General features: G+C 42.3%; 2 protein-coding genes across 3 annotated transcripts in view; both read right to left on the bottom strand.

The window, feature by feature from the left end:
* LOC140581259 (uncharacterized) overlaps positions 1–13,564 on the bottom strand; it is a 149,361-nt gene extending 135,797 nt beyond the window's left edge. Inside the window, exon 1 of the mRNA XM_072703395.1 lies at positions 13,507–13,564. The gene's annotated coding sequence lies outside the window, so the exon portion shown is untranslated. The remainder of the gene's footprint in view (positions 1–13,506) is intronic.
* LOC140581270 (uncharacterized) overlaps positions 1–13,638 on the bottom strand; it is a 147,159-nt gene extending 133,521 nt beyond the window's left edge. Inside the window, exons 1-4 of one of the 2 annotated variants that reach the window (XM_072703429.1) lie at positions 13,507–13,638; positions 7,979–9,647; positions 2,575–2,664; positions 67–162 (exon numbers count right to left, since the gene is read on the bottom strand). In XM_072703429.1, the coding sequence (XP_072559530.1) occupies positions 8,041–9,381 (1,341 nt within the window). In that variant the 5' untranslated portion in view covers positions 9,382–9,647; positions 13,507–13,638 and the 3' untranslated portion in view covers positions 67–162; positions 2,575–2,664; positions 7,979–8,040. Of the gene's footprint in view, positions 1–66; positions 163–2,574; positions 2,665–5,670; positions 7,772–7,978; positions 9,648–13,506 lie in introns of those variants that run through there. The other variant, XM_072703430.1, reaches the window with a different exon arrangement.
* Positions 13,639–17,616: the final 3,978 nt, after the last annotated feature.

A 17,616-nucleotide genomic window follows, 5' to 3' on the forward strand; every position in this document is an offset into this window, starting at 1 on the left:
TCAGCATCAACTACAATGTTACTGACAATTACAGACCACCTGTAGTGAAACCTGCTGGCAACATACCATTATCAGTTGATTTATTTGAGGAGGAATGTTGTTGCAGTCACCATAAATTTCCCCTCGACTTTATATGCTTCTAGAGGATGGTAATCCGTGCATCTGGAACCAGGTATATTATTTCCAAAGAGTGGTGTGAACAACTTCATAAGATCTGAAATGTTCAATATACCATGAAGAGAGCCTTTTATACATAAACATCACTTCCTCTATGTCAGTGTTTCTCAACCCAGTCCTCAGCGAACCCCAGACAGTCCACGTTTTTGCTCCCTCCCAGCTCCCAGCACACCTGTTCCAGCTATTCGGTGTTCCTGATTGGCTGGGAGCAAAAATGTGGACTGGCTGGGGTTCGCTGAGGACTGGGTTGAGAAACACTGCTCTATGTGGACAAGAATGAATACAATCGTATGGAATTCTGGTAATCCACTACACTGCCCAGAAGATAAAATCATGCCCTCTGCATACTGTGTACCGTGTAGGTGAATCATTTTAGACAGACACACTGTGAAGATGTAGGTACTTCTCCTCAGTTTGGCACCTGAGTGATGCATACAATTCTGAAACTTTGACCACTTTCACTTTTTCCACATACAGCTTTGCCTTGAAAAGGTTTTGACTGTCCAAATGGTACGCCAACATCTGCTGGTGTTTCGAGGAAAGGGTGAGCAGCACATTTTTCCAATTTTTTGTGTCATTTTTGTGTCAATCTCATCGTCCAAAAGTCCACCAATGGGCCATAACAGCAAATTAGATGTGGATAATGGTCAATAAAGTGATGTTTTGTCGGAACTCTGGGAAGGTACTAGTGAGCAACTTGCGGTGATCCCGATGTTTAGAGGACAAATAGCACAATGCTTCCTCAGAGAGTATGTGTGAAACAACAATCTCAACAATTTCCTTAAGGTCCATTAAAATCTCTCAAGCAGGCTCATGCTCTGGTATCTTGAATCAAATAATAAAAGGAAGCAAGCGTAACAATGTCCAATTTTCATGTCCGTTACCTCCAACACTTCCTTTTTCAAAGCTTGCTTTTGAAATTTTGTGTGGTTTGTTTACTTTGTCTGTATATGTGTAGGGAAATTACTTTATGCAGTCATTTAGTGAATCAAACGTAAATAGACCTTTTGCTATGAGATTTTTCAAACACAAAGACAATTGCAGAGGAACGACCCCCTCAAAAAAATCATGCAGAATTTCAGGTGGATATCCATTCACTGGATGAAAGACCAGAAGATGCTTCCCCAGTACACACTGCCTTTCTACACTATTAATGCTTTGAAGGTTCTCGTTCTGCCTAAGCTCTTTCAATAAAGAGTCGTGTCCATCAACATCCCTCAGTTGGAAATCATGAACATTAGCTGTGGCAATTTGGTCCTTAGTAAACGAAATCGGCAGAACTTCTCAACAGTAAAACTTTCAGAAAACCCTGCTAGTCCATGTGCTCCATGGTTATCAGCACACCTCTTGTTCTATATGTTTTATAGCTTTAATCAATGGCTCAAGAAACTTTTCATAGCCATATTGCTTGACATCAACACTTTTAATGAGGAGTGCTAGTTGAAGTGAAGGGAGACTGGATGAGAACTTGGCTGGTAAATTTAAAACAACCCAATAAACCGCAGTTATCTTGTGAAGCTTTCTTGAGGTGCCTAGAGGATTACACACTTCAAAATCATCAGTATACAATGCCAAACTGATATATTGGTTCTGCTGCCCAAGTGACTTATTGTCCTTGTAATACTTCCCGTCTTGAAAAGACTTACAGAACCCAGGTAAAGAGTCTTGATCAAATACAATTTGGTCCAAAAAATCTGCCCGCCTAAATAAAGTCTCAAGTACCTTATTTACTGATACATAAACAAAAGTGTTTTTACCGGCTGAGTTATAAAGATATTTGATGGGTTCTAATTACAAAAAAATGTTCACTGAAATATAAATTCCTCCAGGGATCTGTAGATTGAAAAGTTGACTGAATTTCAATACCACTCTACAAGAGTCTGAATTGCACTTCTGGAAATATGCAACACTGTTTGCATAGATAGAAAGAGAGAAGCCAATTTGTGCTCAAGTGTCTCAATATCCAAATTTTCCTCAGTCTCTTCAACCTCATCTGATCTCCTACTATCCTTTGAGATAACCCTGTCATGTGATAAGCCTGCTTCAAAATCTACTTGTTCATCATCACTTGCCTCATCTAAGGTGTTGCTTCTTCCTACACTTCGAAAATCGTTAAGTGAGCAATTTTTATGATTCCGACTACTGTGAGAACTTAAGGTTGGACGAACATTTGTGGTAAAGGTACATCTAACAATGGGACATTGCACAGCTTCGTGATTCTTTAAATGGTATCCAAGATGCTTCCAAAAAGTCTTTTCACTGCAAATCTCTTTTAAATCACACAATTCACATTGAAATGTTGAATTTGGTGAATTTTCGGTGTCTCTGTGTGATCTTGACAGGTGTGATCGTACTGCACCAGGAGTTTCAAACACACATACACAGGCCAGCGAGCACCTTTTCCATGACGAAGGCGACAATGCTTCAGCAGCACCTCTTCAGATGAGCCAACAAATTTGCAGAATTTGCACTGCATGCAATCCACTCCTGAAACACAGAAACAAAAGACAAAAAAACATTAAGACATTTTAAATAATGAAAAAAGTAGCCTACTTTGCTACAAACGCTGTAATTTGTAATAATATTTTTAAATGACTTTTTGTTATATGTAGCCTACAAGTCACAATCTAAATCAATATAAGCTGATAAGGCAACATGTTAGGGTAGAGATTGAAGCAAGGTTGAATTGATCAATTAGAGCAAGTTTGTTAGGCAAACTACACTATACAGCTCATGTCCACTTAAGGTTATACAGTAACTCACTACAAAGTTCATAATCTATGCCCAACTCACCATGTCTCAGTTTAATGTTAAGGAAACCTTCACACAGCCCTTGTCGTTGTCTCACTACTTGCACGCTGGCAGGTAAAGTGTGGCATGTACGCACACACGCACCGCCACATTTAACTTTAATGTTACTAGCTAGCTACTATCCTTTCTTTCACTTGCAGATCCTTGTCTCACCAGCACTGTAATCCCAATTAAAGTGCATTCTTAAAACCATTGAGTTCTTCCACAAACAATTTGTTCACTGTAGTTTTAGCAATGTCCAGTTTGACAGCACTCATCTGGAATTCATTGTGTATAACTTATACTGCCAAGATTTCCACTTTGCTGTATCATGCGCTTTCTCTGTAGTCTCTTCCAGTTTTACCTCTCCAATTTGTATTACTACAGTTTCAAACTTAAAGCATCCAGTCTGCTATTCTAACTCAATCAGCATGACAGAGTAAACTTCAGCCTTGTCCTTGTCAACACTCCACCTGTGTTTTTAGAGAGTTACTGAAATTATGTCAGCAGGTCCCTCCTTCGATTACCACCTTATCGTGGTTTTCGTGCCTCAGTCACCCTGGGGGCTATTTTGTCAGGGGCAATAGCCCCTGGTAGGGTCTCCCAAGGCAAAAAGATCCCAGGGGAGGGGCCAGACAAAGAGATATAGTTGGGCTCACCTCAACGCATAGCGTAGGTTCTGGAACCAATCTCCTGGAGAGGGGCTGGACGCTCTTTTCTTTTGGAGTTGCAGCGGGTGAGCGGCGCCGGGCAGGGGTCGGGCTACTGGTGGCCACACAGCTTGGTGCATTAAAAATGGAGTTTACCCCGGTGAACGAGAGGGCTGTCTACCTGCGCCTTCGGGTCGGGGATAGGTCTCTGACTGTCATCTGCGCTTATGGAATGCCCGGCCTTCTTGGACTCCCTGAGTGGTGTGCTGGTTACCGTGCCACGAGGGAATTCCATCGATTTCATAATCGTATCATCTGATCTGCGGCCTTCTGTCTTGGACACTCGGGTGAAGAGAGGGGCAGAGCTATCAACTGATCACCACCTGGTGGTGAGTTGGCTCAGGTGGCAGGGGAGGAAGCCGGTCAGACCTGGTAGGCCCAAGCGCATAGGAATGCTGGGAACGTCTGGCAGAGGCTCCTGTTCGCCAGAGCTTTAACTCGCACCTCCGGCAGAATTCCAACTGCATTCCAGGGGAGGTTGGGGACATTGAGTCTGAATGGACACTGTTCCGGACCTCCATTGTGGAAGCGGCCGTACGGAGCTGTGGCTGCAGGGTGGTCAGTGCCAGTCGTGGTGGTAACCCTCGTACCTGATGGTGGACACCAGAGGTGAGGGGGGCTGTCAAGCAGAAGAAGGAGGCTTACCGGGAATTATTAGCCTGGGGGTCTTCGGAGGCAGCTGACGGGTACCGGCAGACCAGGCGGTACGCGGCTCAGGCGGTTGTGAAACCAAAAAACCGGGCGTGGGAGGAGTTTGGTGAGGCCATGGAAAGTGACTTTCGGTCGGCCTCAAAAAGGTTCTGGCAAACCATCCGGAATATCAGGAGGGGGAAGCAGCTCCTGGTTCCTAATATTTATAGTGGGGAGGGGGTGCTGATGACCTCACATGGGGACATCACCCGGAGGTGGAAGGAATACATTGAGGACCTCCTCAACCCTTCCTCAGATACATCTGCGCACACTGCCTTTGAGACATTTGAGGGCACAGAGCTCGGGGGTGCTGGGGGGGACTTGCCCATCACTGGGACTGAGGTGGCCAGGGTGGTTAAAGATGAGATCCACCCGGAGTACCTAAAGGTTCTGGATGTTGTGGGGCTGTCATGGCTGACACGCCTTCTCAACAGCATGTGCAGATCTGGGGCAGTACCACTGGATTGGCAGACCGGGGTGGTGGTCCCCTTATTTAAGAAAGGGGACCGGAGGGTGTGTTCCAACTATAGGGGGATCACACTTCTCAGCCTTCTCAGCCTTCCTGGGAAAGTCTATTCCGGGGTACTGGAGAGGAGGGTGAGATCGATAGTCGAATCTCGGATTCAGGAGGAACAATGCGGTTTTTGTCCTGCCCGTGGAACACTGGACCAGCCTTACACCCTTGTGAGGGTACTGGAGGGGGCCTGGGAGTTTGCCTATCCAGTCTACATGTGTTTTGTGGACTTGGAAAAGGCTTATGACCGGGTTCCCCGAGGTACCCTGTAGGGGGTGCTTCAGGAGTATGGGGTTGGGGTTCCACTATTGTGGGCAATTCGGTCCCTGTATGAATGGAGCAGAAGCTTGGTCCGCATTGCCAGTAATAAGTCGGACGTGTTCTCAGTGCGGGTTGGGATCCACCAGGGCTACCCTTTGTCATGGGTCCTGTTTATAATATTTATGGACAGGATTTCTAGGCGCAGCCAGGGTGTTGAGGGTGTCCAGTTTGGTGGCCTCAGGATTGCTTTTTGCGGACGATGTCGTCCTGTTGGCTTCATCTGCTGGGGACCTCCAGTGTGCTCTGGGGCGGTTTGCAGCTGAGTGCGAAGCGGCGGGGATAAGGATTGGAACCATGGTTCTCAATCGGAGCGGCGTCTGCAGATTTGCAGGTGCTTAACCGGTTCATCGTGGCTAAGAAAGAACTGAGCCAGAAAGCAAAGCTCTTGATATATTGGTCCATCTTCGTCCCTACCCTCACCTATGATCATGAGCTATGGGTAATGACCAAAAGAATGAGATTGCGAATACAGGCGGCCGAAATGAGGATTCTCCACAGGGTATCTGGGCTCTCCCTTAGAGATAAGGTGAGAAGTTTGGATACCCAGGAGAGTCTCAGAGTAGACGTCGAAAGGAGCCAATTGAGGTGGATTGGACATCAGGCACCGATGCCTCCTGGGTGGCTACCTGGAGAGGTTTTCTGTGCATGTCCTACAGGGAGAAGGCCCCGGGGCAGGACACGCTGGAGGGATTATATCTCTCGGTTGGCCTGGGAACGCCTCGGCATCCCCCCACGAAGAGCTGGTAGAGGTAGCTGGGGAGAGGGAGGTCTGGGTATCTCTCCTGAAGCTGCTTCCCCCACGACCCAAACCCCGGACAAGCGGAAGGTAATGGAATGCAACCTATTTTGGTGAAATTGTTTTTAAAAATCATCAAATCAGAGCAATAAATGGCGTGGTTTAAATATACTTAAGAATCTAAGGTAATGTCAATTGCTCTACATAAAAAAAACTGATCCAAACAGACATGTTCCTGACATGCTCGCAAGTTCGTAAGAATGACCCATATATTATTTATTTAATGGTTCAGCTTAAATTTGTCATCTACAGATTATTAATTTACAACAAAAATAATACTTGCAAGCAAATACAAAGTGAACGGTGTTTGATGAAATGATGGCAAAAAGAAATGTGAAGCCATTGCATTTGGCAAATGACTCTAAAAAGGACTAAACTCTTATAAAACAGAACTTTTCGGGATTCCCAACTTTGATCAGCTGGCAGACTACCCCAACACTTTGGATGTAGCTAATTTCAGGTTTATAATGGAATTATATAGATTTGCCGTGAGATTTCTTGCATGAGCGTGAGAGTCTGAAAGTGAGCGTCACGCCAGATGCATAAATTGGCAACCCCTGATATTTTATTAACCTTTCATAAACAATATAGGAGGAATTTTTTGTTCTTGTGCATGCCACCAGTTTTCATGTAGTTCAGGAACCGTTTCCCCCTTCAGATCCACATTGCGTATGAATGTTTCTTGCAGCTCATTTCCGGTGAGTTCCTTAACATTAGAATTCATGGAAAAATTAGGCTCTCCTCATGAGGAGCCCCCCCCCTTACTCCCCACACAAGCTGCCCGCCCCCTCTCCAGCACCATTAACACCTTCTGTTTTGCAAATGAATCACAGTCACCCAGTCAAAGTTATCCCCCAGCCTGAAGTCACTTCTACTGAGGTCTGCACTAAAGTGTTTATCTAGCGGCATCTCATAAATACATGCTTTATATATTGCATATACATACACTACCAGTCAAATGTTTTAGAACACCCAAATTTTGCATTTTTTAATTGAGAAGTATGCAGTTTAATGTCTCATTGCACTCTGAAATGAAAGCATAGTACAAATAAGCAATTGGAGTTAAAAGAGAAATCATGGAATCAATTTATAGACCAAAATGTATTCTAAACTTCTGACTCAAAGTAGCCACCTTTGGCAGATATAACAGCAGAACACACTCGTGGCATTCTTTCTACAATAGAAATCAAATATTCTTCCCTAAACATTAGGCCACCACTGCCCTATGTCATTTGGGTTTATTATTTATAGTCTTACTCTTTCTTGTAATGGGTTGTAGAAAAATAACTAAAAAGAATGCAATTCAAACCCTTTTTTGTAAACTGTAGCCAAGATAGTATACTCAAACACTGTGTAATGAAGAGAAATTGACATACCTTTGTCTTCAATATGACAAGTTTCATAACATTTTAAGACGATTAAAAAAAATCACAATTAAAGCTCATGCGATGAAAATTATTCTTGTTCAGATGCCAACACAAAATTCACACAAAATTTTGTCTGAATAAACTACAATATATAACATATTCTCATGTTGCCTCCTAAAAATATGTTCCCAAATCAATTAATGTGAAGGAATGCTACCAATTCTGTCATTTTCCACCAACACTGACATCTGCACTTGTGGCCCTAGATAAGGAAAGGGCCTCTGTGTATTCTGCTTTGTGTCTTGCATGGAGCCTGAGGTCTGCAGCCAGCCTCTGACTGTAATGTCAGGATTCAGACTTCTTCCTCAGAATTCTCTGTATTATTTCACGTGGCCCGAATCCTCTTCTGTAAAACACACAACTGTGTAATTTTTCAGTAGTTTATAAAACTGCTTTGCAGTCGAAGTCTACCTTCAAAATATACTGTAACTATTAAAACACTGCCTCCGAATCTTTGTCAAACAAATCCTAAACATCAACAGGACTAATGAGGGGGACCCAACATACTGGTATTTCACAAATACAATTCAGAAAAATTCAAGAACCAACTTACTGGACTAACTGTGATAATGAACTGTCAAGAGAGTGCTTCTCAATGCTTCTCAATCGAGATCATCACTGGGAGCACTGGTAGGGCCTCTCTCCTGTGTGAATCCGCTGGTGATTCTTTAGGGTTCCTGACTTACTAAAGCTCTTCCCACACTGGGAGCACTGGTAGGGCCTCTCTCCTGTGTGAATCCGCTGGTGGATCTTTAGGGTTCCTGACTGAATAAAGCTCTTCCCACACTGAGAGCACTGGTAGGGCCTCTCTCCTGTGTGAATCCGCTGGTGGATCTTTAGGGTTCCTGACTGAATAAAGCTCTTCCCACACTGGGAGCACTGGTAGGGCCTCTTTCCTGTGTGTATCCGCTGGTGTTTCTTTAGAGTTTCTGACTGAATAAAGCTCTTCCCACACTGAGAGCACTGGTAGGGCCTCTCTCCTGTGTGAATCAGCTGGTGTTTCTTTAGGTTTCCTAACTCACTAAAGCTCTTCCCACACTGGGAGCACTGGAAGGACCTCTTTCCTGTGTGAATCCGCTGGTGCTTCTTTAGGGTTCCCGATGCACTAAAGCTCTTCCCACACTGGGAGCACTGGTAGGGCCCCTCTCCCGTGTGAATCTGCTGGTGATTCTTTAGGGTTCCTAACTCACTAAAGCTCTTCCCACACTGGGAGCACTGGTAAGGCCTCTCTCCTGTGTGAATCCGCTGGTGGACCTTTAGGAGTCCGAAATGTCTGAAGCTCTTCCCACACTGAGAGCACTGGTAGGGCCTCTCTCCTGTGTGAATCCACTGGTGACCCTCTAGGTATCTTAACTCACTAAATCTCTTCCCACACTGGGAGCACTGGTAGGGCCTCTCTCCTGTGTGAATCCGCTGGTGGATCTTTAGGGTTCCTGACTGAATAAAGCTCTTCCCACACTGGGAGCACTGGTAGGGCCTCTCTCCTGTGTGAATCAGCTGGTGTTTCTTTAGGTTTCCTAACTGACTAAAGCTCTTCCCACACTGGGAGCACTGGTAGGGCCTCTCTCCTGTGTGAATCCGCTGGTGATTCTTTAGGTGTCCTAAATGTCTGAAGCTCTTCCCACACTGGACGCACTGGTAGGGCCTCTCTCCTGTGTGAATCCGCTGGTGATTCTTTAGGTGTCCTAAATGTCTGAAGCTCTTCCCACACTGGGAGCACTGGTAGGGCCTCTCTCCTGTGTGAATCCGCTGGTGGATCTTTAGGGTTCCTAACTCACTAAAGCTCTTCCCACACTGAGAGCACTGGTAGGGCCTCTCTCCTGTGTGAATCCGCTGGTGGATCTTTAGGTGTCCTAATCGACTGAAGCTCTTCCCACACTCAGAACACAGATGGGACGACTTCTCTGTGTGAGGCTGCCTGTGTATTTTACAGTCTCTGTTTATATTGAAAGTCATCTCACCCTGGGAACCCTGTTGTGCTGTCAGTGTGTATGTACTGGCTTCTTCCAGGGTACTGAGTGTGTCTGTACTGGGCTGAGTGGCACTGGGGCCAGCAGAAGCTGGTGAATCCTGGGTTGTGTTGATAGATCCGGTCCTCAGCTGTATGACATACTCTTTGGGGTGAGATATTTTGATATGTCTGTGCAGGTCAATGTCTGCAGTGTAGGAGAATGGATCCTGAGAGCAAGCAAAGGTTTGGGAGGATTCATCCACTCTCCTTGCTGAGGGAAGATGGAGACAGCAGTCAGTACTGAGATGGAACAGGGTTAATAGACAAAAATTATTAGGAAAATAGTGAATAAGGCAAACATATCATCCAAAGAGCCTTCGTTACTCCATACGCAGTTCATGTTCACAGTGTGCTATTCACACTGCAATCTCTGACATGCTTGAACTGAACTACACAGAGCACCAACACTGCTGGTTTGAAATGGCAACTTGAAGTACAAACTATTACCTCCAAATACACCAAAACAACTGCGATTTTGATGGTATGTGTTAACCCACTAGGGTCTGAGGCCTCTTTTCCACTTTCGGGGTAGTCTGACATGCCATGACATTTTAAAATATTTCACCTATCTAAAAAACATTTATCCCAAAGTGTTACATGTGCTTTTATTCAGCACAAACTCAGCACCAATAATCTGAGACCACTTAGAATGTTATTATTCTATTTTTTGTTAAAATCAACTTTAAACATATGCTTTTCAAAAACCTACTTTCAGACATGCTGAGAAATTGTAAAAAAAAAAAATCACATTATAGACATTTCTAGCCAAGATTTTTGAGCTCTGAAGCTTAGACACAGGGGTTGGCTACACATAGGTGAAAGAGACATTCTGAAATTTTATGTGGTTTGATTATTTAGAGTGACACTCTTTTTCTCAAAGTCAGTGGCCTTCACAATGAATATTGATGAGATAGGCGTCCTCACACCTGTAGTAGTTTGCGTACTGTCAATGGCCCATCAGTCTGGAATGTCACTGCACCCCACACCCATCACTTTGGAAAGGCAGTTTGAAACGCAAGTAGCAACAATAAAAGCCCTTTCACAGTTTATTGGTAGATGGAATGAAAAATGAAAAACTGTGACCATATAAATATAGAAAGCGATAAATATGATGCAGTGACTATTATTAACGCTCTGGGGACAAGGGCATCGGCGACCGCATATCTTTCTCATGTATTTCAGTTTATATCTCGCTGAAATCATTATGTAGAATCATGAAAAAAACTAAATCCGTAATCTGTCTTCTTTTCAAAACTTCAGTTGTTGGAAGTATTAAACCATATCACCTTTCTTTGTTTTACTTGCATCGACAGCGTGTAGGACCGCTCTCAGCTGAAGATCGCTATTCACGTTCTAAATAGGCTGGTTTTGAACCGGTTAAAAGAGAAATAGGAGCAGAGGGCAAACTAAAATCATTTTCAAGCCACACAAACTGCACTTTTTTCCTTTTCTGGCATAACCTATATTTGGCTGCTTTTGTGATTAACACACAAAAATTAAACCACCTCAGAATGGACGTGACATTTGTGAAGAGACCCACATACACTCCATTTCAGCTTTTGGGGGCTCTCGTTCGCAGTCTCTTCAACCTCAGATACCAGGAATTCCCCCTACATTTTGTTTTACCCTCTCCATAAACAGACCTTCCTTCTCTGGTCTGTGGCATATGACTCTGATCCCACAGCAGGGGTTTCGTTCTGATCGGACCACCAGAATACAGATTGGAAAACTCCTGGATGCTAAAGACACAAATTAACATTTCAGGCAGACTGCGTCACCCGAGGGCAAGGGTCTCCAACTCCGGTCCTGGAGAGCTACCGTCCAGTTGGTTTTCAATCCTATCTGGCTTCTGATGAGTCACACCTGTTCTCAGGTAAATACCAGGAACAGGTGTGGCTCATCAGTAGCCAGGTAGGATAGAAATCCTACTGGATAGTAGCTCTCCAGGACCGGAGTTGGAGACCCCTGGCCTAGGGCATATCCATAACGGATCCATAACTACTTAGTGTTCTGATCATCTGTAGGTGATTTCAATATTGCTGGAAGTATTTCCAGAACCAGAACCTTTTCCCAGAACCAGTTACCTTTGTCATGTTTATACTATAGGGACTTGGCAAAATTGTAGCTCCTTGGAGGCAGTTCCAAAACTCTTTTCTAGTACCTACACCAGACTAGGTATAATTTGCTCAAACACAAACTACTGGGAAGGCACTTACAGCGATTAACCAGCGCAAACTTGCAAGGACGGAGACTTCCCATGAGAGCAAATGGTAGCTCAGCCACTTCTCTGGCCACTGTACATTCAATTACTTCCTCATCACCCAAATGGCGCCCACTGGAACACTCATCCTCTCCCTGACCTCCCCCACAATCATAAATTGTTAACACTGTCTATTCAAATGATCAACCAAGAACATTGGGTGAAGTTGGCCCCCCAATATGTTTCAGATTTCAACCAAACTGGTCTGAATCCTATGTGCCGCGTTTGTGCCGTTAAAATTTTTGTTTGTGCTGCTTTAGTTTCTGATATATTAATGTTTTGACACCAGCGTGAAGTTATCTATCTTATCTTATCTAGCTCTGATTTAAAGGAACCCAAGGATTCAGCTTGCACTACATTATCAGGAAGACTATTCCATACTCTGACTACACGCTGTGTAAAGAAGTGCTTCCTTAAATCCAGTTGGAAATGTTCTCCCGCTAATTTCCACCTATGGCCACGAGTTCTTGTATTTGAACTAATGCTGAAGTAACTATTCGGTTGAACAGCATCCAAACCTCTTAGAATCTTATAGACCTGGATCATGTCCCCCCTCAGTCTCCTTTGCTTGAGGCTGAACAGATTTAGCTCAAATAACCTTTCCTCGTATGACATTCCTCTAAGACCAGGAATCATTCTTGTGGCCCTACGCTGCACCTTTTCTAAGGCCGCAATGTTAGCCCTCCATTTGTGTCTGATTTCCACCAAACCGATCGCAATCGCATGTACTGCGTTTGTGCCGTTAAAACTGTCCTTTGTGCCGCTTTAGTTTCCGAGATATTAATGGTCGAAATCAGACGCAAATGGGGGAACCTTACAAACATTAATATCTCAGAAACTAAAGCATCACAAAGGACAATTTTAACGGCACAAACCAGCACAAACGTGGCACATACGATTGAGACCAGTTTGGTTGAAATCTGAAACACATGGGGGGCAACTTCACACAGGTGATCTTTACTACTTTTCCTTACACAGGATTAAACTTGATTTAACCTGCGACTTGACATATGGTAAGGAACGATTTTCTTCACTTACACCAGCTCCAATGATCTTAGTTTGACTCCCAAATTTTACTTATTCAGATGATGCAACACAAAATACAGCTGCTATTGTCAATAAAAAAGTGCTAGCGGCACACAAGTTTTTTTAAATTTTTTATTATATATAATTTTATTTTATTGCCAAGTATGGTATTTTACATAAAAAAAAACAGGAAATGCTGTGTGTGTGTATAAATATATATTGCCCAAAGTTCGGAATACTACATTATTTGCATTTTTATACATATCCCACGTTTATTTATACAAAGAACCACTTAACATTCTGCTGTTAGCCAATGAAACCTCCCCAATGATTATATATACTGTGGTTTTCCCGCGCTGTTTTTGATTATCAAAGGTATATGGTGTTTTATTTGCACACTTTGTGTTCGTTTTATTTGGAGAGCATATTTTACTTTTAGATTTGATACTTTATCTGTGCTGTTGATTAGAAAAGCCCGCAACTGTATAGCTTGTTAATAACCAATTCCGATTTTGTAAACCAACGCGCTACTCCAGTAGTCTTTTTTTCTAAATACTCTGTTACTCTCACTAAAGTAATGAGATTGAGCTCTTTTACGCCGACTTCCGTTGCTATAATATTGAAGTAACCGTACTTTTACTCGAGTACAGAATTCGAATACTCTACCCACTTCTGCAAACATACAAGCATGTATTACGTAACTAAATGTCTCCCGGCGGAATGCGCAACTAGCTAGCTACATTAGCAGTCACAGCTACGAACCCATCCCCCACAAACGCCTTACCGTGCCGCAAATGCCTCCTCCTGTCAGTGACTCGAAAGTTGTTTCCCCAAACAGTATTTTCCTGTTCAGTCGTAATTAGACCCACGATTGTAACGTCTGCTGACTGCTGCAGCCTGGCCGAATAATTAGAAGGCTCTGGCTGCACACCTTCACCAGGAGGGTCTCCACTAGAAAGCCGGAAACACGTGATCTTCACAAGCGAGTCCGGACATGACATTATGCAAACTACGCCATGGAGGCAGTACCAGATATCACACGACCTCCACGCACAGCCCGGACTTGTTAGTGCGAGAGTGTTTTTTTTTTTCTTTTCTGTTAAGTAAATTATTTATTTTTTTTATTATTTTTTATTTTTTAAATTAAACTCCTTTATTTCGTCTTCAACAAAATACAATATCCGAGCAGGGGGACAGCACAGGTAAATCAAAACAGGCCAAACGTAAGAGTACAAAGTTTACAGGCACTTTTGGTCTTCACATTCTTTTAAGAATTAAAAAATAAAACTAAATCATTTTTAAAAGCTACAGTGTTGGGGAAGACCTTCAAATAGCTACAGTTATGTTAATAAAATTTTGCAATTAAAATAATATTGTTGAGCAAGAATTCAGTATCCTTCTCTTCAAGGAAAACCGCAAACTTAATGATGAGATACTCTAAGTGTGGTATTACATATTGTGAAGATAAACAATTAAACAGAGTAGACCAAAAAGCGTTGACCACTGTACAAGAGAAAAATAAATGTTCCTGGGATTCACTCTCATTATCACAGAAAGAACATAAATCTTCCAAGTCATCTAAATAGTGGGAGAGTGTTTAGCTTTGTCGAAAGAAAAAAGTGGGTAAAACAAGCAACAATAGTAGCATTCTAGCAGCTGGAGTTTTAGAAAGTTTTGACCGGTGTTTTTTTTCTCTCTCCAAATTTAGCTTTAGATTGATTACTTAAGCTTGGACTGACTGTATCCGCATAATCCCCTGTTCCAGAGTTCGTAGTTTCTAATTAATGTCATACAGATTTTGCTACTGAAAATTTAAAAAAATATTTTAAATATTTATTTAGTTCCGAATCTTTAGGCAGCTCTGTTATAAATGTTACATGTGCTGTGAATTGAACTGATTATTACTGTACATGACAATTATTCTTATTAATTGTACTATTTTAGATGCACATATCTATATGGGATGCTAATTCATAGCCGGTTCTGGACGAATGCAACACATGGACTGCCAGAAAGCTCCCTACAGACTAAAACAGAATGATGATCTGGATGACCTCGATCCCTTTCTTTTTGTGTTTCAGTACAAAGAAGATATGGAACACTTTCTTAAAAACTGTGTTGATAATCAGCACCTCCGGGTCAACGCTATGTTTTTATTGCCTTAGACTTAGAGATGAGCTGCAGTGCCCATCACTAGTGTTTATTTAAAGTTAATTTTTAAGAACTTTGCTTTAATAACCATATCATTGTAATAAAAATAGTTCAAAGTAGAGCTGGGCGATAAATCGATTTAATCGATTAATTCGAATTTACAGTTCAGGACGATGTGTTTTCATGAAAATCGATTTTATTAGCCTACTTTTTTTACGCACGAGCGCCAACAGCGGAACTAATGCGACGCACCGTTCTTCACGGGTAAATTAGCGCGGCGCACCCAAACACTGTAGCAGATTAATCAACATGGCAATGACAGGGGAAAAGCTGGCGCTTGTGCCCAAGAAAGGTGTTGCTACATCTGTAATATGGAATTGGTTCGGTTTTGTGCCGTCGGACACAAACCAAACAAGTCCTTGTTGCAAAGACTTTAAAAACTGTTGCAACCAAAGGAAGCAGCGCGACTAATTTATTCCAGCACGTAAAGCAGAGGCATGCAGCGGAGTGGGAGAAGTGCCTCTCCCAGCGAAATGAAAATAGCCGCAGCACCAGCACAACAAACAAAGTTAAGCAAGCAACCGTCCCTGACACATTATCGAACTGTGTGCCATATAAGAATGGGGCACGATGGAAGGTGATAGCAAACGCTGTCGCGATGTATAGTGCAAAAGACATGGTGCCCATACATACTGTGGAAAAGCTGGGATTCATTGACATGCTAAAATGACGTGCCTCATTTTTCTTAACACTGGCAATTTTTCAAAAGCTTTCTTTTGCACTGTCAAGCCCAATGGCATAAAGTATTTACTTAATACCAAGCTGACATGATAAAATTGTGTTTTTTTTCTATTATTATTACAATATTACTTATTACTTTTATTTATAAGTTTGAGGGTGTATTGTGTTGTTGCCAGTTTGAAAATAAGCTATAGAGAAAGCTTTCTAAAAGTTTTTACAAGTTTCTAAAAGTGTTTACAATGGCGTGGTCTGCCATCTCACTTACAAGCATCTTTTATGGCTTGTCAGATTGCACTTTAACCCTAAAGTAAAAAAAGCTAAATAAAGTTAAAACTTGCTTTGAACCATTTATTTTTCATCTGTAGTTTGATTTTGAGTAGGGGAGGGGAAAATCGATTAAAATCGGAAATCGGATTTTTTGTGAAAAAATCGGGGATTTTATTTTTAGGCCATATCGCCCAGCTCTAGTTCAAAGTAGACTAAATTTTGTTTGTTGGTTTCCTAAGTTTATTATGTGGTTGCTATAAGTGAGAATCACATATTGTTATTCCTTATATTCTTATTTTTTTTATTCCACTCACTTTTTCTAGACGCTCCTCCTACATTTTCTGCGGAAATGCATCTCTAGTTATTTATGCAATTGTGTATATTTTATATTTATATGTTTACATAATAATAAAGCTAATGGATACATTAATGTTTAGGCTAAAACCTTTAAAAACTCTGGCCAAAACTTTAATGCAAGCAACTGTAGAGGTATTGGTAAAACCTCCACAAGGTTACTAATTGTGTGGTTGAATGAGCTATTGGCAAATTTTATGTCATGCTTCATGTCATGCTTTAAATGTCTGTTTGCACTTTGTTTCCTTTTAAGTTAAGAAGTTCGATATTTTTCGTATCAAAAGCCCCTTAAAGCCTTAAAGCTTGCAAAGCCTAGCTAAGCTCAAAATAAATAAATCACAGGGCCCTGATGGCATCTTACCTATAGTGTTAAAAGAGATGAGGGATATTCTTTGCTGACCCTTTTAACTTTCCTTATCTGAAGGTGTGGTACCTTCTGATTGGAAGCATGTCAACATAACGCCCATTTTCAAAAATGGGGATAGAAGTAATTTGTCAAACTATAGGCCAATCAGTCTAACTTGTATAACTGGTAAAGTTATGGAGGCTATAATCAAAGAGAAAATGGTAGATTACCTGGACTCAAATAACATTTTGAGGGATAGCCAGCATGGATTTAGGAGAGGTAGATCCTGTTTAACAAATCTGTTGGAGTTTTTTGAGGAAGCTACTCGGGAAGTTGATAAGAAGGCCTATGATGTCATCTACTTAGATTTCCAAAAGGCTTTTGATGTTGTCCCCCACTAGAGGCTCTTACTTAAACTCAAAGCGGCAGGTATTTTAGGAACTGTAGCGACCTGGATTGATAACTGGTTAACAGATAGGAAGCAGCGAGTAGTTATAAGAGGCACAATGTCACAGTGGGCCTGCGTTCATAGTGGGGTACCGCAGGGTTAGGACCACTATTGTTCCTAATTTACATAAATGATATAGACACCAATATATAGTAAAACTGGTCTAAGTCGCCGTCTTGTACCTCGTCAATGTGCACAAGTCGACTCTCAAGCAAAAGTCCCGATTTTTCCTAATGATGTTTCCTTTAAAATTCCTTGTGTAACTCGCCGCTTGTAAGTCGTCAAATTCCCTTAGTCGTCACCTAAATCGCGGTCCCGAACAACACAAATGAATGGATTTTCCTATCTGTAAGTCGACACCCCAATCGCTGCATTCCCGCCGCCTGCTTCACACTGCCTGCTTGTCACCACGGCAATGTAGAAACGGGGAATCCCCACCTATCGCACTAGCCACTCCCTGGTCTTAAGTCTCGCGTGTATAGTGCGGTGTAGTAGAGGTATGGTGTTATATTTACTAGTTGGCAAAACGGCGAGATAGACATAAGTCGCCAACGTGTCGACTTAGGTGTATCTCGTCAATTCTCTAA

This window comes from Paramormyrops kingsleyae, chromosome 20 (genome assembly GCF_048594095.1).
Source record: "Paramormyrops kingsleyae isolate MSU_618 chromosome 20, PKINGS_0.4, whole genome shotgun sequence".
NCBI classification, from domain to species: Eukaryota; Metazoa; Chordata; class Actinopteri; order Osteoglossiformes; family Mormyridae; genus Paramormyrops; species Paramormyrops kingsleyae.